Source organism: Acanthisitta chloris, unplaced genomic scaffold (assembly GCF_000695815.1).
Source record: "Acanthisitta chloris isolate BGI_N310 unplaced genomic scaffold, ASM69581v1 scaffold28877, whole genome shotgun sequence".
In the NCBI taxonomy this organism is placed as follows: Eukaryota; Metazoa; Chordata; class Aves; order Passeriformes; family Acanthisittidae; genus Acanthisitta; species Acanthisitta chloris.
The window spans coordinates 5,706-28,925 of NW_008681430.1; the positions used below are offsets into that span (position 1 = coordinate 5,706).

Here is a 23,220-nt window from a genome sequence, read left to right on the forward strand (position 1 = left end):
CTTTTTGGAGGTATCACCTACTTTTATTGAACAGAATGAGCAAATACGTAAGTACTTGAAGAGAGAAGCAAAGAAACACTGATATTATATGACTGACTTAAAAAAATAATCACCCTGGCATGTTAACTTGAGCATTTTAACTGTTTTTACACTTTTTGATGTCTTGGGTTCATCTTAGATCTTGTTTATGAAAGAACTAAAAGAATACTGTGCTGTAATTCTCATATTTGAATTATACAGAGTCTAAAATGTTAAGAGTCATCCCTGGCCCCATCATATGTATTGCTCTAGATTATTACATGAAATTAGAGAAGAAAGTGTTTTCTGTAGGAGAAGGGAAGAAAGAGTGAAAGCTGTAGATAAGATAGATATTCTCTTACTCCAGATGTTAAAAGTCCAGACTCTTGTTGGTCTGACTGCTGCAGTAGTCTTGTGTCATCAAAGCTTTCAATGTCCTGGTTGCCTCCAGCACTGAGATAACTGAGTAGAGAAATTCCAGATTTGATCTAAAATAGTAAATCAAATGCTGAAGCGAGTGACTTGTGAGATGGCTGGAATGCAGGACTGAAACTGTGCACCAAACTAGAGTGAGTTAGGTCTGATACTGTGGTACTTTAGGGGTATCCTGAGCAAATGAAACACAGTGTGACTTTGGTAAATCAACAAGCCTGAAATCTGAGAGCCCAGTATTTTATGTAGCTCTGCAAAGCTACCTGTTGGGGAGATTTAGCTTTTGTTGTTACTTGGTTTTAGCTTTCTATGTTTATATACAACTGCTAATGCATTTTGGTCTTTGTTTCTAGGTTGGCACACTGGATGTTTTGGTTGGTTTGTCAGATGAGCTGGCTAAACTGGATGCATTTGTGGAGAGGTAACAGTTTATTTTTTACTAGCATGCGGAATATTAGAATAATGATGTGATGGTTTGCTGACTCCTAATAGTACGGATGTTATTTGCACTTAATGCCATGGTCTAGTAACAACAGTAGGGTTGGACTCAATGATCTTTGAGGTCTCTTCCAACTGGCTGATTCTATGATTTATTTTTTTTGTACCATAGTGATCCTGTGCAGGTAGTCAGCAAGGTAAGATTTCAGAAGGCTAAGATGCTGTTTTTCTTAGTATCTGTTCTTGAAAAAAAACCAGTTGGAACTCCTTGTGGCGTAGTGGGACATTATGCATTGATGAAGGTTAGTTCTCCCTGTAGTGGTGCTGTGTGCTGCTGGGTCCTGGAGAACTGTTAGGAACTGAGCCTGACAGCTGCAGGAAGTGATGATGACATGAAGTAAAAGTTTGTTCTTTTAGCAAGAGTACAATTTACAGACTTGGAGACAGTAACCATGTTATTTCCTAACCCATAGAAATGCTGAAACAGGATTAATGTTAAAATGCAAGACCTATTCATTTTGAAGTAATTAGTGACCCTTTGAAAGTGATTTTGAGCAAAAGTAACCAACTTCCACATAAGCAGAACTTGTGGAGCCATCTTCTGTTTCAAGGAGATAAGTCTTAAGTTGTTTTTAAATAGAAAAGAAAAACATTTGGCATAGTATATATGAATAATATTACACACAACTTTTCTAGTGAAAAAGGCATGTCTTGAGTGTCAGACTTCATTGTCAGGGTTGCCTTGTGTTTAATTTGGATTATTGAGGATTTCTACCTTACTATCTATTTCCAGAAATGGGTTAGGACTTTGAAAGTACCACAGATTCAAAACCAGTTTGCAGTATAGTGAGATTACACTTGAAGTCCACACCAGTGTGAGGAAGCTAGCCTCACCTTGTTGAGAACTGATGAGCAGCAACACTAGAGAAGGCTTTAAATAAAGTTATGGAATATTTTTGAGAAGGTGGTCTCCTTCAGATACTGAGCCCAGCCTGTGCTCTTGGAAAGCTCATATGTAAAGCAATCATCATCATTCTTGTTTGATCCAATTGCTTTTGATCCAATCTCGGGCAATTTGAAATTAGTTTCATGAATGGTATTTCTCAAAATGGCAGTTCTTTTAAATTGTTGGGGGTTTTTTTTCTTATCTTTCAGTGTTGTAAAGAAAGTGGCCCAGTATATGGCTGATGTTCTAGAAGACAGTAAAGATAAAGTTCAGGAGAATCTTCTGGCTAATGGAGGTAAAGTGTTAACCATGATATGTGCAATCTGAAACTGTAGGAGGAGAGGCAATGATCCTGGAACATACTGTTCTGTAAAGCCAAGCACAAGGTGCTGTACCTGGGTTGGGGCAACCTCTGATGTCAGTACTGGCTAGTGATGACCAGATGGAGAGCAGCCCTGCTGAGAAGGACTTGGGGGTGCTGGTGGGTGAGAGGCTGGACAGGAGCTGGCAATGTGTGCCTGTAGGCCAGGAAATGAATCACATCCTGGGCTGCATCAAAAGCAGTGTGGTCAGCAGGTCAAGGGAGAGGATTCTGTCCCTCTGCTCTACTCTGGTGAGACCCTACCTGGAGTGCTGCATCCAGCCCTGGGGTGCCCAGCACAGGAAGGACATGGACCTGTTGGGAGAGGGTCCAGAGTAGATCACCATGACGATTAGAGGGATGGAGCACCTCTCCCATGAAGCAAGCTGAGAGAGTTATTCAGCCTGTAGAAAAGAAGACTCATTGCAGTCTTCCAGTTCTTGAAGGGGCCTGCATGACAGCTGGAGAGGGGCTCTTTATAAGAGCCTGTAATGACAGGACAAGGCAGAATGGTTTTAAACCGAAGAGGGGTCGATTTAGTTTAGGTATAAGACAGAAATTCTTTACTGCGAGTGTGATGGGGCAGTGGAACTGGTTGCCCCAAGAAGTTGTGGATGCCCCATCCCTGAAGGTATTCAAGATCAGATTGGATGGGGCAGCCTGGTCTGGTGGAAGGTGTCCCTGCCCATGGCAGGGGGGTTGGAACTAGATGACTTTTAAAAGGTCCTTTCCAACTCCAACCATTCTATTCTAATACTGCTAATACTCTAATGCTGCTTCGCTATATGACCTTCTGAAAGCCTAGTTCATACACAGTTACGTTTTTCTCCATTAATCACTTGCCCTGAAACAAATGACAAAACAGCAAGAAATAAAATATGCATGTTAAATCTCACTTACAGAAACCGTTTGATCCTTTAAGGTTTTATTTTGTCATCAGCAGTCTCTGGTAAAACATAAAAGTTGCTGATCACAGGAACATTCTTTGTAAACATTCTGAACAGATAACATTTTATGCAAGTTGTGCTGGAATTCTCTGCTGTTCCCAAATTCTGATAGAATGTATTTACAAAACTGGTAGTCTCATGGAATTATTTGTGCATTTTCTTTTAGTAAAGAGCTGCACTCATCTTTGAATCAATATTTTGTTTTCAAAGCCATTTCATAGAATTTAACACAGCTTGTATGGATGCAAGAAAGTCCAATACGAATGGATTAGCATGAATCTTAGGTAGGGGCATGGAGTAGTATTTCTCAGCAGCAGCTTTACAAAACTGTTGCTCAGGTGAGCCACATAATCGTTGCATTCCTTTTTGCCATTGTAACTCTTCCTGCTCCCACCTATTTTTCACAGAGAGCAAAAATTAGTTGGCCTTATCTGTAGTTCTCCAGCCATCATTGACTTGGTAGTAAATATCATTTAGGGTCTACAGAGGTGGAGAAACCAATATCTGAAGGCAGAGGTCATGGATAACTTAGAATTTGATTATTTCCTGATTCCTTAAGCAATGGTGTCCATGCATGGGAACGCCCACACACAGTCTGTTACAGTACTCCTCTGATACAGCAATCCTACATGGAATATAGTACATCTGTCTTTTTATTGTGTATCTTAACAAAGTTCTTCAAAATTTCAGTTGACTTGGTCACCTACATAACAAGGTTCCAGTGGGATATGGCCAAATACCCAATCAAGCAGTCCTTGAAGAATATTTCAGAAATTATTGCAAAGGTAAGGTAATATGTTTTATAAATCTTTCCTGTTTGAACTCGAGATATTTATGCACAAAACATGCTACTTAAAGCTATTGGTCTGTTTTAGATAATAACAGTAGTAAACCTGGTAGCAGTTAGTAACCAAAGGAGTATATTAGGATGGGGACAGGACTTGGAGAGTGCTCCCTGACCGCCACCATGCTGGTGATTTTTCTTCCTTAAGATCACTGAGTTAACAAATAAATAGCCAGCAAATGATGTTGCTTACATTTAAATTTTGCTGCACTAACCTGCTGTTTGTCTGGTGTTCTCAAACCCTGTGGGCTGTTAGCTGTGAACCAGGGAACTTATTCATCTTCTGAAGCTGTGGCACTCAGTCTTGAGGGAAAAAATAATCTTGCTTTAGTATCTTCCCAGGATTTTCAGGTTTGGTTTTTTCCCCCTTTCCCATTTTCTGTAGTCTGTAAATTAATTGTCTCTTGGAACTGTGTAACTGGAAATATGTAACCTAGAAAAAAGAAGTGGCTGCTCTGGGTACCTTTAGAGATAGTGTTTGGTGATGGATATGTGGGGGACTGTAATTGGTGGGGGTGGGGATAAGTGCTGGCAGAATTGTGCTTTGCTATAACTGCAGATTTCTGAAACAACTAGTTTAAATTTTTAACAGAGATTACAAAATCTTACTATATGGTACAAAGCTGACAGAGTGCAACTAACACTCTCATTTTTGATATTTTCTTTGAGATTATCACTGCATCTTGGATTTATTCCACAAATTACACTCAGTAACTATTCCTGGAAAACATCTGCAGCGTGGTGTTTTGTTGGAGGAAGACTGACTGTCCTATGGCTTTTGAGATTTGCACATTAAAAATACCTCACAGATATGAAATAATAATGTTAATATTGACACTACTTTAGTACATAATATTTGCTGCTTCAGAAGGTATCAAAATGAAGTGCTGAACTGTTTACAGCTGTCCTAGTACAGAACTTGTTTTTGTAGCAATTAAATTGTTGAAAAAGCACAGGACATGAAGGGATATGCCCTTTATTGAAAATTATCAAGGATTCAGTGTATGTTATTCTGTGTCCAGAATCTGAACTTTAACTGTCTTAACATTTTTCACCTACTTTAGGGACCTCATTGAGTTATTAGATTGGATACTAAATGCAGAGAAACAGGTCTGCTGGAATTCAGCCTGTGTCATCCTGTTGAGGGTTTCCATTTCTCTTCATGTTCAGCTGTACTTGTATTCTATAGGGAGAACTTCAGGGACACCTCTGTCATAAACCTGATTTCAAAATGCTTGCAAAATGCTTTCAATTGTGAGCCACAGATGTGTGTCCAAAAAGTGGAGAAGAGCAGGAAGATGACTGAAGTTGCCTTATGTTCTTGTAGAAGTGACCCCTAGGAGATCCTGTCATTGGGACTTGCACCAATTTTGACCCAAGGCAAAGAGAGTCCTGACATAGTTAAAATCTTCAGTTTGGCATGTGATTAACATGAAGATAATGGAAAATTGATAGAGATACATTAATTAAAATGTGTGAAGCCTTGTGACATGTTGATGTTAAATAACTTGAAAAGCTTGTCAAATCATGAGATACCAGTTCTCCTGTATGGTTTTGAATCCTCCTCACTCACTATGGCAGCAGATTCTGATGCCTGCCAAAATGAGCAATGGCAATTCCAGTGGGGAGTTTGTCAGTTGAGGAAAAACTATAGCAGTGTTGGAAACACTTGAAATAAAACAAAATCTGCTGAAACTATCCATCAGGGTTCTTCAGCTTTTAACTTGGAGAAGTATTGTGAACCCCAGAGTCAATACTGAAGACTTTGAAGATGGCATCTGTGTCATGTGAGAGCTGTCACTTAATCTAGTCATTCTTTGGATTTGAAATTATAGTCACAAGACTGTTATGCAAGGAGATAACCTCCATAGCCTCAGTGCCCTAGTCCAGCCTTTTCAGCAACCCAGGCATCCACTGAAGTACAACAGCTCAGTTGTATAGTTGCAATGCCAATGACTGTGTAAGTGGTTTAAATATCTGGGTTTGCTATGTGTGCAAATAGGCTCACTCTATCTTAGACTGATGCTCTCTGGCAATACCATGAGCCTGCCTCCTTTTGCAATGACCTTTGTGAGTTACCCATCAATCTGCTACCAAAAAGAAATTTGTATTATTGCTTCATTTGGTAATTTATTTTCAAGAGCTCTGCTGTGACATTGAGGTTTGCAGTTCTGCCTTCTCCTACATCCAATAAGAAGCAAAGCTGATTGCTGTTTACAGTAAACTCCAGTCAGTGCAGCATTAACACGTTTTTTTGTCTAAACAGTCATCTTTTAAAAGACTACTGACTTCACAAATGAGAGCAATTAGGAAATGGTGACTGGAACTGGTTTGTAAAGGCAGTGTTCTGGTGGGGTTTGGCTTTTGTCATTAAGCAATGCATAGTTAGACTGCTGTTGAAAGTCTTGATCCTTTGGAAAAGGCAGAGGAGAAGATTGTCAAGCTGTGAAAAAGTCTAAGTGCACAAAGGTACTAGCTTAATAGAACCTGATTAATTTTCCCCCTAATGCTGCCTTCTAGCTGTATGGGCAAAAAAAAAAAAAGTTGCTTGCAGTATAAAAAAGTTTTCATGAAGATGTGTACTTTGTGTGACACCTGCTTCACTAAAGGTTATATCAGTCAAAAATTTAAATAGCCTTAAGTACTCATCTGTTAAAGAAGTCAACTTTATTAGTGTCAGAGTATTTTGTCTAAAGCATCACTGTATCTGTAAAGGTGCAGCTGTTAACATGTTGCCAAATCAAACTGCCGGAATGTTCAGGCCTTTCATGACTCCTTTCTGCGACAGAGAAGCCAACTTAGGTGTTGCCATAAACAAGTCCACTATATAACCAAGTGACCTTGCTTTTGAGAGAGATTTATTTTGTGGAAACAATCATATCTGGATCTCCAAACTGAAATGTGTTTTGAAAACAGAAGGCTTTGTCAGTGGTCTAGGTCCACATAAAGGGAGAGTCTCTTGACTCTGTTGAGAAGCTTGTCCCTGGGAATTTTTCTATGCTTGCAGCTCCGTGCCATGGTGAGGAGGCAGTAGGCAGCATTACAATGCCAGACTAACACTGTACCATGTTCTGTGAGTTCCCCAACTGTTACTGAGTGTGTTGATTTTAAAATACTTCTTCATATGGGGTACACACTGCTATGAGCATGGTTGGCTGTTTAGGATGTACTAATTGCTTCATTTGTTTTGTGTTCTTCTACTTGCTGCCAAGTTGCCTAGCTGGGAATGAGTCATTTTTGGCAATCATGCTAATTATTGCTGGAGGATGGATTTGAGAAGGATGACTTACTTGAGCAGCAATGGCAAACCAAACATGAGAGTTCTATTCTAGCTCCTTACACTGTTAATTTTCCTTTTATCTTTAAGGGAGTAAACCAGATTGACAATGATCTAAAAGCAAGAGCTTCAGCATACAATAATCTGAAAGGGAACCTTCAGAATTTGGAAAGAAAGAACGCGTAAGTTACATTGTTTTTTTGCTCCTGTAGCATAGGAAAGTTATTTAAGCATGAAATTGTTAGTAAAATGTGGAGTGATACAGGCTCAGGGTTAATGCACTTTTGAGATGTTTGTCAGTCTTGAATAGCAGCTGTGATGAGAACATTTATTACCAACTGACTGGTTGGTATTAGCTTACTTGTGATTGATAAGCAATTATGAAATCACAAAAGCATGGACAAATCTTGCAAATTGCTGGAGCTTTTGAGAGGAGCTTGCTGTTAGTGTGTGTAACACTGCTGCTTAGGTGTCTTGTCTAAACAAGGAAGTCTTTCCTTCACTCCAGTTTATGCTTTAAGCATGTCAGTATTACTGACATGACAGGGCTTCTTCCCTGATACTTAACCAGCAGAGAGACAGCTGTTGTGTCCATGCAGATAATTAGTTAAACAGGGGCTGCTTATTGTCTTGGCACATACACGTGATGACTATCTGAAATACAGTTGAGGTGCAGTAGTTCTTGTGCAGAAATACAGTTGATTAATTTGCCCCAACCCTGTCATTACAGTCACTGGCTGATCCAGAACCATGGGTTATACTAATGATAGTATGTGACAAGCTGTTTCAGGAGTGAGCCATAAGTTGTGTGTTAAGCCATGGTAATTTGTCAGCTAAGCCCCATTAAACCTATCTATGTTCTTAGTCTTCTGTGAATATGAGGCAGTATGCTGATCTAAATTTTTATTGAGGCTCTGTCTGTAGGGGCATGCTAGGTTAGTTGTAACTGCAAGGCTCTATATACTAGAACTCACAATTAATTGTTTTAATGGTTCTTGTGGACTTAAGAAAAGTTGACTGCTTAACTGTGTGAGGTATTTGGAATATGGAAATGATGCACAGCACTGGAGCTGCTGATAAAAACTTTCAGTGACTTTGGACAGGGAGATGTAAAAGGCATATAAGGACATTTTGTTTGCTAATAGCAAATGTGTAGGTAAAATGTTTTTTGAAAATGTTGTATTATCATGCACTGGCAGCTGTTGTCCAGACAAATTCAATTCTCAGGCATGTGACTGTTGTGACTGTGACTTTGTTTCTCTGCAGGGGAAGCTTGCTAACCAGAAGTCTTGCTGATATTGTGAAGAAAGAGGACTTTGTACTCGATTCAGAATATTTGGTCACGTTATTAGTGATTGTACCGAAGTAAGTTTATTGTTCATCCTAAGAGCAGAATAAAATAAGAACTCTAAATCAAATAATAGGTCTCACAACCCTGTAATACTGTAAGAAAGGACATCTGAATTTGAGGCTCTCCTGGATGGGCCAACACAAATGTTTAAATGCTTAGTAGAGGCAAATGGCCCTGTGTGCCTATATTCCCTTACTCACGAGAACTCGCCGTAAGGACTGCTTGGGTGCTCATGAATTTATTGAAGAAACTAGAGATTAGACTTATGTCTCTTATGCAGCATTTACTGTGACTAGTCATGCTGCAGAAGGTATCCTTATGAAAATAAGTTCTGAGTAAAAACATGACTTGTTTTACATTAGGAGGCTTTATCATTAAATCGTCCTGGTTAGGACTGTGCTGAATTTCACCACTTAGTGAAGAAAGTGAACTCTTTATTGCTTTGCTCTGCACATTTTCAGACTGCCAGAACACCGATTTTTTTACTTATCTAAATCTCTACCGGTGGATCCTTGCTTATGTCATGTCAAAGGCTTGCTGGGGGGAACAGGTTGTTCCTGTTTTAAATCCTGAAGCAACAGAAACCCCATCTTTTCCCCAGCCGAGGAAGGTGGTGATATATGTCCCCTTAAAGCCCTTGTAAAATAGAAAATGGTACTAGAGTGTCTTTCTGGAGCTGGGAACAAACAGCTTCTAACTTGCAAAAAGCCCACCGACTCTCTTTACCACATGAAGCCATAGAGTCTGTCATGTGTAAAACTGGTGAAGGAAAAACAGTTTTGCAGTGGCCTTAGCAGAAAGCTAGTGTAGTTATAGTATAGTTAGTATATCTCAGCTATTTTTGTTTTCCTTTGACTTGTTTTGGTATTCAAAGGATGGAACCTCTTCGCTACCAAGAAAGGCAGGACTTCAAAATTCTCAGTCCTTCAGGCAAGTGCAGGACTCTGGGGAGCCTGTTTGTATTTGTGGAAAAAGTATTCCTATTAGTAACTCAGAAGAACAGAGCTGCATAAGGAGTTTTTGATCAACCTTGATGGTTAAGTCCATTTGGTCCCCTGAGATCTGTACTTAATGATGGCTGATTTAATCCCATAGTTCTTTGATTTCAAAAATTTTACATTTGTAAACCTATGTGAAGACTGAAAATATGTTATGTTTGCTATTATTATAGTTTATCAATAACTGTAAAACCAGCATGAGGAAGACTGTTCCTGATGTCTTGAGTGTTTCTGGCATCCTTCACCTGAGTTGGAAGATGTGGTGGTTAAATGATTTTAACTTCTTAAAAAATTACAAACGTGACCTATTAAGCTCAGATTTCTTACTACAGTACTAAGAGTCTAACCATAACCTGTGTATTCTCTAGGATGAATTATAATGACTGGGTTAAGCAGTATGAAACACTAGCAGAGATGGTTGTACCACGTTCCAGCAAGTAAGTTCTTAAATGCTGAATCTCATATTTGCATGTGCTGTGTTTTAGGAGTGCTCTGTGTCTACAGTGACTTTGAATTTTAAAGATTGGTCAAAAACTTTTCAAAATGTCTAGCTTTATAGCTTTATCTGATCCAGCCTGATGATGATGCAGTTGAGGAAAAATTCAGATCATCTCTTAACTCTAGGGTTAACAATGTTATCAAACTTAACCTATGTGGGAAGAGTAAGAGAACTGAAAAGTTGATCTAGTTCTGGTCAGGCACGTTCAGCTTCATGGTGGGGTTTAGCCACAAATACTGGCTGCTAGCCTATGAGCTTGTGTCTGTGTTCAGAGAATTCAAAATGCGTTACACGTACTCTTTGAACGCTGCCAAAGAATGAAGAAGTGTAGATGGTTTTCTTGTGTGCAAAGAAAGGTAATTGTCTCTTGGTCCTTGGTACCAAGCTGCTGCTTGGTGCATGCAGTGGGCAAGACTAAGGGCAGGATTTGGTTATACTGTTAAACCACTTTAGCAGTCTTGTAACCACATTGAAGTCAAAGTCAACACATAGCACGAAGCATTGATGTAGTTAATTTTAACTGACAGACTGAGGTTTTGGTCACTCAGATCTGATATTACCAGCTCTGTGCCAGTTACAAAATCTGAACTTGCTCTGGCTAACTTCACATTCGAGTTGCATCAACTTAAGCCTAGTGGGAGATCTGCTGATGATTCTTATTTAATTACTGGGAAACCATAACATAGGAATAGCTTAAGAAGAGTCAACTTGTTAAACTATTGGATAACTTTTCAGTATGAAACCAGCTTCAGTTCCTTTGTTTGTAAAATAATTTTTAATCTGAACAAATATCCAGGCATATATGAAATGTTTCTGAGTGGTGAAGCCTCTGAGTGTGAACTGTAAGCTGCCATCTTTTATGAAGGGAGTAATTAAGAGCAGTTGCTAGAGTTTCGGTTACTTTCTGTTTAAAGTGTTTAATTTGGGGACTAAATCCTATACAATTATCTACATTTATGTTCTTGCCTTGTAGCAATAAAGTACAGCTTAAGCTACTGTGTGTCAGATCTGTGCTGACTTGAACCTTATTAATTGTGAGACTTGGTTTGGTTTTTTTCTCTGCAGTGTACTCTTTGAGGACCAAGACAGTTACCTCTGTAACGTCACCTTGTTCAGGAAGGCAGTGGATGACTTCAAGCACAAAGCCAGAGAATATAAGTAAGACTTATTTTGTGTGTGTTCTGTCTCTCATGCTTTGAAGGATCTCTAGATAGTCACTTTCAATTTTATTCACTTCCAAATGCAGATTTATGGTCCGTGACTTCCAGTATAATGAAGAAGAGATGAAAGCCGATAAAGAAGAAATGAATAGACTGTCAACTGACAAGAAGAAACAGTTTGTAAGTCTTTATAAACTAGTCATTATAGAAGTGTGAGACTTTGAGACTCGTTATTGCTACATAACAATTTCATGAACCTGTGATTCTGAGCAAGCCTTGCAAAGATGATGTGATGTGGCCAGCCTGATGCCCAGCTCATCTGCTCTAGGGTAATTGAGTTTCCTGCAGCTCGAGAGCTCCTCACTGCATTGAACCAAGAGCTGATACTGCAGCTGATAATGTATGCAGTTTGAAAATGGACAAGTATTTGAATGACAATATCAGGTATTACTAAAATGATCCTTCATATAGTTAGCTCACAACAGTTGAAATGGTGAACTGAAGAGACAATGGGAAGTCTTATTAATTTCTCTTTACTCAGTATCAAAACACCCTTAAGCCATTATGTCCATAGTGAACTCTGCCTGTAACTTGTCTTTATTATCATGGGACAGATATTGAGTATCTGCTCAAACATGCATAATGGGCTGAATCTTTTTCTGATGTTTGAATAACGTAACTATTTTTTTTCCTCTTCCACAGGGCCCTCTGGTTCGGTGGCTGAAAGTGAATTTCAGTGAAGCTTTCATTGCATGGATTCATGTGAAAGCATTACGGGTTTTTGTGGAATCAGTTTTAAGGTAATGAGGCAGATCTGAGTAGTGCTTTTCTTCCTAGACTTTGTAAGAAGTTAGATGTAGCTTGGCCTTACCAAGCTGATGTGTGTGAATGCCACTTTTCTGGGAAGGAGGAAGCAAGAAGTTGGCAGTAAGAATAGCTGATAGCTATATGCTATAGAACAATAGCTCTTGTTGCCAGTTGTGGAATATTTGAAGTAGATGTGTATGTTGTGCCTCGGATAGTGTTTTCACTAGTGCTTTAGGAATTACAGGAATTCTTTAAGTAGCCTGAAGGCATATTGGCTGATTTGCTGCTTGTTAAAGGAGTGTACTAGGTCTTCTATTTAAGTGGGAAATGTGAATAGTGCAGAATGTATTTGGGCTTTGAGCAGCATATCTTGACATGGCGAAACATATGATTGTTCTTTAACATATGCTTTTCTAAGAATTTTCTAGACTAAACTCATCAGTATTAAACCACTCAATATTCTAACTCTAACTTTTCTCTGCTTTTTCCTTCCTACCTATCCAGAGGTGTAGTTACTAGTTAAGAACAGCTGTAGTTGCTCAGCAGAAGGAAGGACCCTGTTATTTTTGGGTTTTAGAGTCGAAAGGACTCCTGCCTTAGTCAGGAAGGGGAAAGGTGTTTGTAGCCTTTTTGAGAAGTCATCATAAAAGAGACAACCAGAGGAGACAAAGAAAACAAATCACATGAACCTGCATTCTAGTCATAGCTGCTATGGGCATTTTTAAGACAAACTAGGGTAAGGAAGAAAGCTGAGCATGAATGTTGGCAAATGTTTCCACACCCCTAGAAAGGAGGATTGAGTAGAGACTGGATTCTTCACCAAGTGGCATAGACAAAGTCTTGCAAGTAAACTAGTTGGAATGTTCAAAACTTAGTCCAAGACTTCTGGTAACTTTGAGAATTGTGTTAAGTACTCAAGAATTTAAAATTCTTTGAAAGCATTTAGACTTCTGGTTTGTTATTTTAAACTTGAAGAAAGAATTTCTATTTTATTGATGCCTTGCAAACTGTAGAAACAAAATGGTTTTGCAAAAATAGAAATGAGCAGAATTTCCTCTTAAGCCAGAGAATTCTTCCTTGAAAAAAATAAAACTCTGCTTTGAATTATTAAAACAAATCTTATTTCATAATTTTCATAGTTTTCTACTTGCCTTCCTCAGGTATGGTTTGCCAGTTAACTTCCAGGCAATGCTGCTCCAGCCTAATAAGAAAACAATGAAGAAACTGAGGGAGGTTTTGTATGACTTATACAAACACCTTGACAGCAGTGCAGCAGCTATCATTGATGTAAGTATTTTTGTAACTGCTACTCACCTTCAATGTTAGGTATAATCTGTTTAAACAATACAAACAAGTCTATTGACTTTATTAAAAAGCTTCACCTCTCCATATTCTTGGTTTTCTCACAGTGCAGAGAATTATGTCTCCTTATGGAAATACCACTTTTATTTTACATTTTTGCAAGGCAGATGGTGTTTAATGTTGCAACCAATGCACTTGACGAGCTCTCTGGTCTCATGTAATTTCTTCTTACTGCATTCTTTCCTACTACCAAAGGAAAGATATCTTAACTGCAAACATATTCATGTCCTCAAAGAATTCAAACCAAGTCAACTCTGATCTCAAACTATGCTTAAGGTTTCATATCTTTTTTGAGCCCAGGGGAATACATAACTTGTCCATAGTCTATGGTGACAGTGGCCTTAAGACCAAAACAACTCTTTTTGGTTGCATTGCTATGTTTGTTGTAAGTTAACATAGTTGTCCTTCCCTGCTGAAGGAGGCTGAATAGATGTCAAAATAGAGTCAGCTCTTCCATCTGTAGAGGTCTCATTATCACGTTTAAAACTGGTTCGCTGGGAGACTTCTTCTACTAATTTGTTTGTATTGAAAATTGCTGGGAGACTTCTACTAATTTGTTTGTATTGAAAATCAGTGATTTAAAGATTAACTAAAGATAGACCACACTGTGAGTTTAGCTGAATCAAAGAAGATTGAAAATAATCTTTCTTAACATTATATTGAATGTTATGTTTTCCAAAAGTATTGCCAGGCATTTTGGGGGCAAAAGGATGTGAGACAAATAAGGTAAAAATTAAAGAAGCTGAACTTCATGTAACTTCCAGGATTATTCAGCACCTTATAACATTCCTATCAGAAACTGACAGTGTTTAGACATAGTAAAACACACGTTGTAGTGGTGGTGTGTTTACTATAGCAATGGATGTGAATTATTGGCACAGATTTAGGCTTTGAAAATGCACTCGTATTTCATTTTGCAAAATAGTGTTATTCATTTGTCAAAATTCTCACTTTCTGTTGTTTAAACTGTCGCTTGAATGTGAAAGTTTAAGCTTGAAGCCCTGCCTGGCCTATTTGCTTCTAAAAAATACGAATATTTCATCTAATTCTGAATAGGAGTCTGCATTGTGAGATTGTAACTGGTTTCAAAACTTTATTTGCAGGCGACTATGGATATTCCAGGTTTAAACCTCAGTCAACAGGAGTACTACCCTTATGTGTACTACAAGATCGATTGTAATTTGCTGGAATTCAAGTAAAAGTTCCCTAACATGACAATCTTCTCTATGTTGGTGTAAACAAAAAGAAGTGAGGTTCAAGTACTTTTAACACCCTACTAACCATGTGCTTGCTTCTTATGTTAGGTGACTCTAACACACCGTGGTCCATCTCTAGACATTTTCTTTTTGAAGAACAGTGTAGGTAATCAGCTTTTAATCGACTATGTCTGTAAATGTATATTGAGAGAATTTAAGTATTTATAAACAGAGTGATTTATTTAAGGAAAAGCTTATTCCCCTTTCATATGGTGGTCTGTGTTAATTCCATTTACCATTGTTTATAAAAAAACTTTGTTTACAGAAGAATAGTGTAAATGTTCATGGCCATTTTGTTCATTTGATTTAGTAGATACAACTGTGTTAACTGTGTTAACGTTGTTGAACTGTGATGTAAAGTATGTAAAATTGGTATGAAATTGTGCTTTCTGAATGGTTTAAAATTATAATTGACGCACTGTAAACACAGGAAAAAATAAACATACCTGTGCAAATGTGTCACTTCCTGGTACCACATAAAACTGCAGATCTCAGTGTCTAAATTGCTTCAAGTGTCTAAATTGAAGCAATGTGCAGTGATACAGAAATGCAATTGGTTGCAGCACAAATACTTTTAAGAGATGCAGGGTATTTTTTTTGCTCAAGTGTGTTATTTGGCCACCAGACCTAGGTATGAACATTTTTTTGTTTTTTATCTTTGTGACTCTGAAGAAAAGTTGGGAGACATTTGTTGGGAAGGGAAGGTGGCAGTAACCTGGGATGCTATAAGATAGACCGAGCTGGGATTTTTTGATAATTCTTTGTTCTTTTCAGTCAGCTGAAGCTTGAGACTACTTTATGGGTCTGAATACTGTGCTATTGGATGCTCTTTGTTTTTGCAGCATCCGTTGCAGCACACAGGGAATATGACAGCTTCCTTTCTTGTGTATGGGGAGGGGTTGTTTATTTCGGTAGCAGCTATTACAAGTATTCTGCATATCTGAGTAGCTAAATATGCAGTAAAAACTCCAGTACTGTTTAAAACTGACTTGAATCAAGAGTGAGACTGGAGGAGCACTGATTTGTCAAAATTAATATTTAAAATCCAGTAACCACTGTGGGTTTTTTTTTCATTTAGTCCCTAACTGAAAATATCAGTACTGTGGCTCTAAGCAATGTAGGGCTTTCAGCTGTGGAATCTCTAATCATAGCCCAGAAGTACTTTTGAGGAATTTGCTGTCTTTGATAACCCAACATTGAGATCTCTGATTATTAAAAGGTGTAGGTTTCCAGTAAAGAGTGTAAAAACTGCTTTGCTGCATTGTTGGCCCTGTTCAAGATACCTGGTGCCTGCTTAATCAGCCCTAGATCCTTCTCAAATGCATGGAAGCGAAAAGCAGGTGGACAGGAGAGTGACACCACTGCCCAAGGTGAGGGAAACAGTCAGTATGCTGAAAACAGAGGGATGTGGAATGCTGGAGGAACGGGCTGACAGGCACTGCATGGACTTCAGCAAAGAGAATTGCCAAGTCCAGCACTTGGGGGAGGAGTAACACTTATGCCCTAGTACAGGCTGGGGGCTGACTAGCCAGGAAGCAGCACTGCAGAGAAGGACCTGGGACTGCTTGTGGAAAACTAGTTGTGTTTGCGGCAAAGGCCAGTCATCTCCTGGGATGCTGTTAGAGGGTAGTCATCCTTCCCCAATATTTGACACTTGTAAAGTCATGTCTGGGCTCTGTAGCACAAGAAATGGAGTACCACAGTGGAGAAAGTCCAGGAGAAGCTACCCAAGTTTGTCAGGGGCTGGAGCATGTGACACTGACCAGGAGAATCCTGTCTCTTCATGCTGAGGAAGATGCAAAGAAAGCAAAGGGCAGATATTACTGGTATTTACAACTGTCTGAGCAGAGGATCCAGAAGATGGAGCCTTCTGATGAGCCTGGGCACTTCTCAGAGGTGCATGGCAGTAAGAGGAGAGGCAGAGGACACAAGTTTGAATGAGGGAAATTGTCATGGGAGGCTGTGGTGGATTGGCACTGGCTGGTGGCCAGATACCCACTGGCTGCTCTCTCACTACCCCTGCTCAGTGGGACGGGGAGAAAACAAGGTGAAAAAGCTCATTCATTGAGATAAAGACATTGGAAATAGAGACATGGAGATTACTTACCAGTTACTGTCACAGGTAAAACAAACTGGACTTCAGGAAGATTTAGTTTATTGCCAGCTACAGTAGATTAGGATGGTGAGAAGCAGACAAAAAATAAAACACCTTATCCCCTTTCTTTATTTTATCTGAGGCTCAACTTCACTCCTTTATTCACAACCTCCATCCTTCTGCCTGGCAGCACAGAGGGATGGGGCATGGGGGGGTTATGGTCAGCTCACAATAGCTGCTTCACCTTCACCTCTCTGCTTCACCCTCCTCCTCATACTTTTTCCCTGCTCCGGTGTTGTTCCTTCCACAGGCTCTCAGTGTAAATCTAGTCTAGCATAGGTCCTGTATGGGCCCCTTTTCTTTCAGGGCATGTCCACCTGATCTGATTTGGGTCCTGCAGAGGCTGCAGTGTGGATATGTGCTCTGGTCTCCACAGGCTGCAGTACAGTTCCTGCTGCACTGTGGGCTGTGCTGTGGGCTGCAGGGAAATACCTGCAATGCATTTCCTTTCACTGATGTGTCTAGTCTGGAGTTACCCATGGCTGAATAGACTCAGAATTGCTGTTTGCAAAAAAGGGAAGATTGTAGGGTATTAAATGTTAGTGACCAGCCATGTAATAACTTTTATCTGATACCACTGGGCCTTTCTCATGGTCAAGAGAAATCCTTTGGATACAGAGTTAGTCTGTGTTAGATTTGATTTACAGGGAAAGGCTGGAACCAAAACCTTCTCTTTTTACAGTTTATTATATTTCTGTGGTTCTTCAGAGATTTCTGGCAAATGGAAGATGGTTAAAACTGTGTAGAAATGGAAAATTTTCATTTTGTTTCTGAGAAGCATGCCAGGTCATTAACTTAAAAAGTAATTTGTGGAAGAAATGAAAAACGTAGTGTACTCTGGAATGTGAGGAGTGTGGGAATTTTATTTTTCTTGCAATAAGTAACAGCAGATGATTTATGTCCTAATAGGAAAAGCAGACATAACTGGATTGTCGTGATTTACATGTCTGTAGTCAAGGTCTGAGAAGGGGAGACAGATGCTGTGCAGCAGAAATACCTAAAATAGCAAAGTTCTAGTATTTTAGTAAATGTAACATAAATCTTGACATGCTGATGGATGCCATTTGAAAGCTGACAAATAAAACTTAGTAATGGCATCTTGTGAGAAAGCAGTACCTGCAGTGAGTTCCAGGATCACCAGGACAGGGGAGAGGAGCAAAGAGGGATTGTGGTGGCTTGTAGAAAGGGCAGTTAGGCAGATGCAAAAGGGTGCTAGTAATTCAGTACTGAACAGGAAGGGATATGGGGGAGCATCACCATAGCTGAAGCCAGAGCAGGAGAGGATTTCAGTGAACTTAAGGAAAATTAACTACCACAAACTTGCTGGAGGAAAACAAACATCACTATCTTGAAGATGGGCAAGAAGAGGATCTGGGGATCTACTGTCTGGACAGCCTTACCTGGATCCCTGGGAAGGATCAAGGAGCAAATTGTATCGAGGACAGGAAGGTGATTGAGGGTAGTCAGTGTGCATTTGTGCCTTACCAGCGTGATAGCCTTTTGCAATGAGATGTCTAGATCAGTGCATGAAAGGAGAGCAGCAGATGTTGTTAGTATTGGTTTCAGTGAGGTCCTTGATGCTGTCTGTCTCCTGTACCATCACTGACAGCCTGATGGAGTACAGACTAGGTGAATGGACAGTGAGGTAGACTGAAAAGCAGGTGAGTTGAGGGGCTTAAAGGCTTGTAATCAGTGCCACAAGGTCTACCCAGAGGCCAGTTACTAGTGGTGTATCCCTGGGGTCAATATTGGGGCCATTTTTTTAGCATTTTTATGATGACCTGGGTGATGGGACAGAGTGCACCTTCAAGTTTGCTGGTGATACAGAACTGAGAGGAGTGGCTCATAGGCCAAATGGTCCCCATTCAGAGGCCCTTGAAATGCTGCAGAAGTAGGCACACAGGAACCTCATGAAGTTCAACAGAGAGACATACGAAGTCCCACATCTGGGGAAGAATAACCCCACACACCAGTACAAACCAGTGGCCAACTGCCTGGGAAGCAGTTTGACAGCAAAAGGACCTGGGACTCCTTTTGGAGAAGTTGAGCCCGAGGCAGTGATGTGCCCTTGCAGTGGAGAAGGCCAACAGCATGCCTTAGGGAGAGCATTGCCAGTGAGTCAGGGAGGGTGATGAGGCCCCTCGACTCGGCACTAATGAGACACATCACAGCATGGCAGTAGTTGTGGTTGGCAGGCACCACTGAAGATCATCTAGTTCCCTCTGCTCAAGCAAGGTCAGGTAGAACAGACTGCTCAGGGCTGTGTCCAGTAAGGTGTTGAAAATCTCCATGACTGGAGACTCCACAACCCTCTCTGGGCAACCTTCTCTGGTGCTCAAATACCCAAGTAGTAAAACTTATATTTAGACAGGACATGACATGTCTCAGTTTGTGCCCACCGGGCACCACTGAGAAGTCAGGCTCCCTCTTTATACCCTCTCATCAGTTATTCATAAACATTGATAAGATGCTCCTGAGGCTAATTATTTTCTTGAGCAGAGGGTGTTGAGTGCCTGTGCAGTATTCAAGCACTTGCTTCCAGGGCTGCTTTTGTTCTAAGGAATATAGCTGCTAGATGTGGCAATGCACAGTGACCAGCAGATGTGGGATCTTTGCTTTGTTTGGTTTGTTTTTAAATATCTAATAACATTTTTAAGTGCTCAGCACTTAAACCTCTGTATTAGTTTAATTTTCATAAAGATATGATTATTTTGAGAACTTTCTGGAGGATAAGTGTATTCATCATCTGCTGAACAACTAGGTATAGAAAACATTGCATGCAGTGGCTGATTTCTGAGCACAAGTGTTGGAAAAAGGAACTTCTTCCCAGATATCTTTGTATGTTAATTGTGGTTTACTGGCAGAATTCCCACTGCAGAAGGGATGTTTGAATTCTGCTCCATCACTTTTGTCAACAACTGCAGTGTTTGTCTTCCGCCCAACCAGGACTGGATTCTTAGAGTGAAAGACTCTAATATTTGCCAGCAGCTTAGTATTGTCTCCAGGCAGACAGTGTATAGTTTATCTTATGCTGACTTAAATATCCTTAAGAGTACAATTGGTGAGATGAGTCATAAGCAAATGGCTTCATGCTTCAGTTCATGGGAATAGGATCCCTGCCTGGGGTCTCTTAATGTTGCTTTGGAATAAACAAATGACTCCGTCACTGTTCTCTGTGCCACGTCACCATGCACTAAGGGCAGGAATCGCACACAGACTAGGTGATGAATGCTTCCTCTTGCAAAGGTCTGGGATCTGTGTTTCACCAAGAAGCTCACGTTTTGTATGCCCTGGGGAAATCCAAGCATAATATTTGAATAGCTGCAACTTCATTGAGCTGGATGTGATTTTCCCCTCAGGTTTTTTCCAGTCCATGAGCAGATTATTGCAGTGCTGTATATCCCTGAGACATGGGGGTGAGATGGTGGTGATGGTGGGACCTGAGAAGCTGTGGATAGTTTTGGAGAGTCCTGTATTGGACAGAGCCAACGGGAAAACTACAGGGGAAGCTACGTTAGGCAGAAGTAGATGCTGGAGAGCCAACTTTGAACAGATGGCTGCACTTCTGTTAAGAGTTACAGAAAGCAGTGTGAGTGTGCACACTGTCATAGGGCTTTGCCTTTTTTTGGTCCCAGTATCACTCTTCTAAAAATGTGGTGGGTTTAGCTTTTATCCTCTGTAGGCTCACCAAGGCCCTATTTTGTCTTGCAGCATGTCTGGGTGTGCTCTCGAACAAACTTAGCTGAGTCAACTGCAGAAATGAAATCTGTGGTTTTCACCTCTAGAGAGCCACCTCGAGCTGCTCTCGAATAGCTGCCAGGGTAAAGCTCTCGCGAAGCCTTTGCTGAGTGATTGGAGTTTGAACCGAAGTGTTTGATCTTTGATTGATCTTGTAGTCTCGTAATACCAAGGAAATTTTTAATATTATCTGTAATTATTATGCTTTGCTTCCCCATACTCCTTAGAGATTCATGTGGTGCCAGGCATGTATCCAACCTCTCACTGCAGAGCCTGAAGAGATTGGCTTGTCTCAACAGTATAACAGAACTCTGGTGTACTTAGAATTGCTGCTTAAAATTTTATATTTCTAATTTAAGGTACATTAAGGGGTTTCAATATTTTAAAAGTGAATTCTTTGACTGCATTGTTTCCTATTAGTGTTCATTATACCGAATATTATAAAATAAGGAATTTGAGGGATCATATGCATTTTCCATCAAAGCAAAACTCTTCAGCTTTCAACCTTCTGTACCATCTTTTGCAATGTACAACCCTGCTTTACACCCTCGGCCACAATGGGAAAAGACAGGGTGATCCTGAAGCTGAATGCTATAGAACTTTGATGGGGCCTTGTAATCGTTTTTAAAATAGATTTATGAGTTTTTTTGATGTGTGAAAATATTCCTGTAGTTCCTGAGCTACCAAGTTCTCTTTCCACAATAAACTTAGATTTTAAGTCAAATATACAAAATTTAGGGCTTTGATAACTTCTAGTAGAGCCTGGCAGAGGCTTGTCTTTTGCTTTCAGACTCTTCAGGAGGAATTCCTGGTCTCTGGGGGCAGAGACACTGTGGAAATCATTACACAGTTACTTTATTCTTGCATTGTCTGTTTTGCTATTCTCTACCTTTTGTCAAAACCAGTGTCAGTCCAAGGCAGATCTGCCAGCTGGTCCAGCTGAAGCCCACCTGTTTTCTCATGTACCAGTTACCTGCTTTGGCTAAGAGAAACCAGAAAAACTGTTTTCAACATAACTTCACCTGTAAACATGAAGGAGAAAGCAGCTGTAAGAACAAGTGTTACTCTGGGTTACATGTAACACTCTCACTCCGTCAGGACATGCTTTCCACACCAGAGCAGCCCAGGGCAGAGCCTTTGCCCTGCTTGCTTCCCAATCTTGTTCTGCTCTGTCGTATCACCTTGGTGACATCACTCCATTGTAGGTCACTGCATGCTCATTACTGAGTCTCTTAGTTCTCTGTCCTCCTGCAACTCCCAAATTTTCTGTCTTCCCCTTCCTCTCACTCCTTTACATTCTTGCCCTCCTCCCTTCCCTTGTTCCTCTTGGATTTATGAACTGCCACTCTACCAGAGGCTGCAGTTTTGAATGGTTTCGTGTTGCTAAGTGATATTCTTCCTCTATTCTCAACAGCCTGGTGTTCTCAGAAGTATTCAGTACCTGCAATCCCCACTGGGTTGGGTTGCCCTGAATTCAGATGCATCCTTGTTTTTATCTCCCCTAGCTAAACAGCAACTTGACTTGTCACATTCACCCATGTGAAAGCTTGTAGTCATTAGTAAAATTATTTTTTGGACAATATTGTTTTGGAATTGGTTATATTCCACTATGTACTTGTTGGCTGTGTTGTGTGTTGTTACAAGGGACTTGTAATCTGCTTGTAAGGGCTTCTTTGAGCTAGACCAGGTGCTGGAGCATGTGACTTGAGCCCATCATGCTGCAGCAATCATCAGTGCTCCAAAGCAGTGCCAGGCAAAGGACAGGCTGAGCAATTATTTGGTCAATCTACTCATTATGCTCCATTGATTAAGGGTGTGGCAAAATTAGATTATATATGGATTTTCAGTTACCAATAGTACAGCAAGTGTTTGAAGAGGCAAGATCAAAAGACAATTTCAAGCCCAATACTCTTGAGCATTTTCAAGTGGGATCAAACTGTGTGGAAAATTGATAATTGCACTATTTAGGAAGCTTTAGCCCAGCTGATATGGATTATGGCACAGACATCTTGGCATTTTTCTAAAAATTAATGTGGTTAGTACTGTAAAGTAGTGGTTTCAAATAATTTTGGAATCTTTTCTAGTGGAAAATGTATTAAGGTAATTATTTATGTAAAAATTAGGTAAAAATATTAATTGAGTAAAAATACTTAATAGCTAATTAGGCAAAAAACATAGGTAATATGTTTTAAAAAATGCAAATTTTGAATTCTTAAAAAACAGCTTTAGATTTATTAAATACTTCAGCTGACCTTATGGAAAGATACTACTTAAGACAGGTAGAGAAGGATTCTCTTTTGTTTAGGTGAAAAAAGCTGATGTAATAAAAGTACTTTTCTTGTATAGCACTTCAAACTTTAGAGCTTCAAAACTTGAAGCTAAAATGTGTGGGTTAAATACTGTCTCCATTTCAGTTAATGATGTCTTGCCACTTGTTTCTGCCAGACCTGGATTGCACTTAAAATGCTAAATCAAACCTACAATTTTCCTGTTGCTCTGCTTTGCTGGAGTTCAGGCTCCTCATTCAGGCCTTTGTATCTCTCATTGGCTCTCACACGACTGATCCCAGGGAATGCAATAGTCAAACAGGAATAATACTACAAAATCCATTTTTGTTTAAATTAAGTATGT

At 39.9% G+C, this 23,220-nt stretch overlaps 1 protein-coding gene across 1 annotated transcript in view; it reads left to right on the forward strand.

Moving 5' to 3' along the window:
• The window catches only part of ATP6V1C1 (ATPase, H+ transporting, lysosomal 42kDa, V1 subunit C1), a 16,393-nt gene extending 1,235 nt beyond the window's left edge, over positions 1-15,158 (forward strand). The window contains exons 2-12 of the mRNA XM_009078114.1: positions 804-871; positions 2,044-2,129; positions 3,833-3,927; positions 7,354-7,445; positions 8,530-8,628; positions 9,981-10,049; positions 11,177-11,269; positions 11,358-11,451; positions 11,974-12,071; positions 13,239-13,365; positions 14,544-15,158. Of these exons, the coding sequence (XP_009076362.1) occupies positions 804-871; positions 2,044-2,129; positions 3,833-3,927; positions 7,354-7,445; positions 8,530-8,628; positions 9,981-10,049; positions 11,177-11,269; positions 11,358-11,451; positions 11,974-12,071; positions 13,239-13,365; positions 14,544-14,639 (1,017 nt within the window). The 3' untranslated portion in view covers positions 14,640-15,158. The remainder of the gene's footprint in view (positions 1-803; positions 872-2,043; positions 2,130-3,832; positions 3,928-7,353; positions 7,446-8,529; positions 8,629-9,980; positions 10,050-11,176; positions 11,270-11,357; positions 11,452-11,973; positions 12,072-13,238; positions 13,366-14,543) is intronic.
• Positions 15,159-23,220: the final 8,062 nt, after the last annotated feature.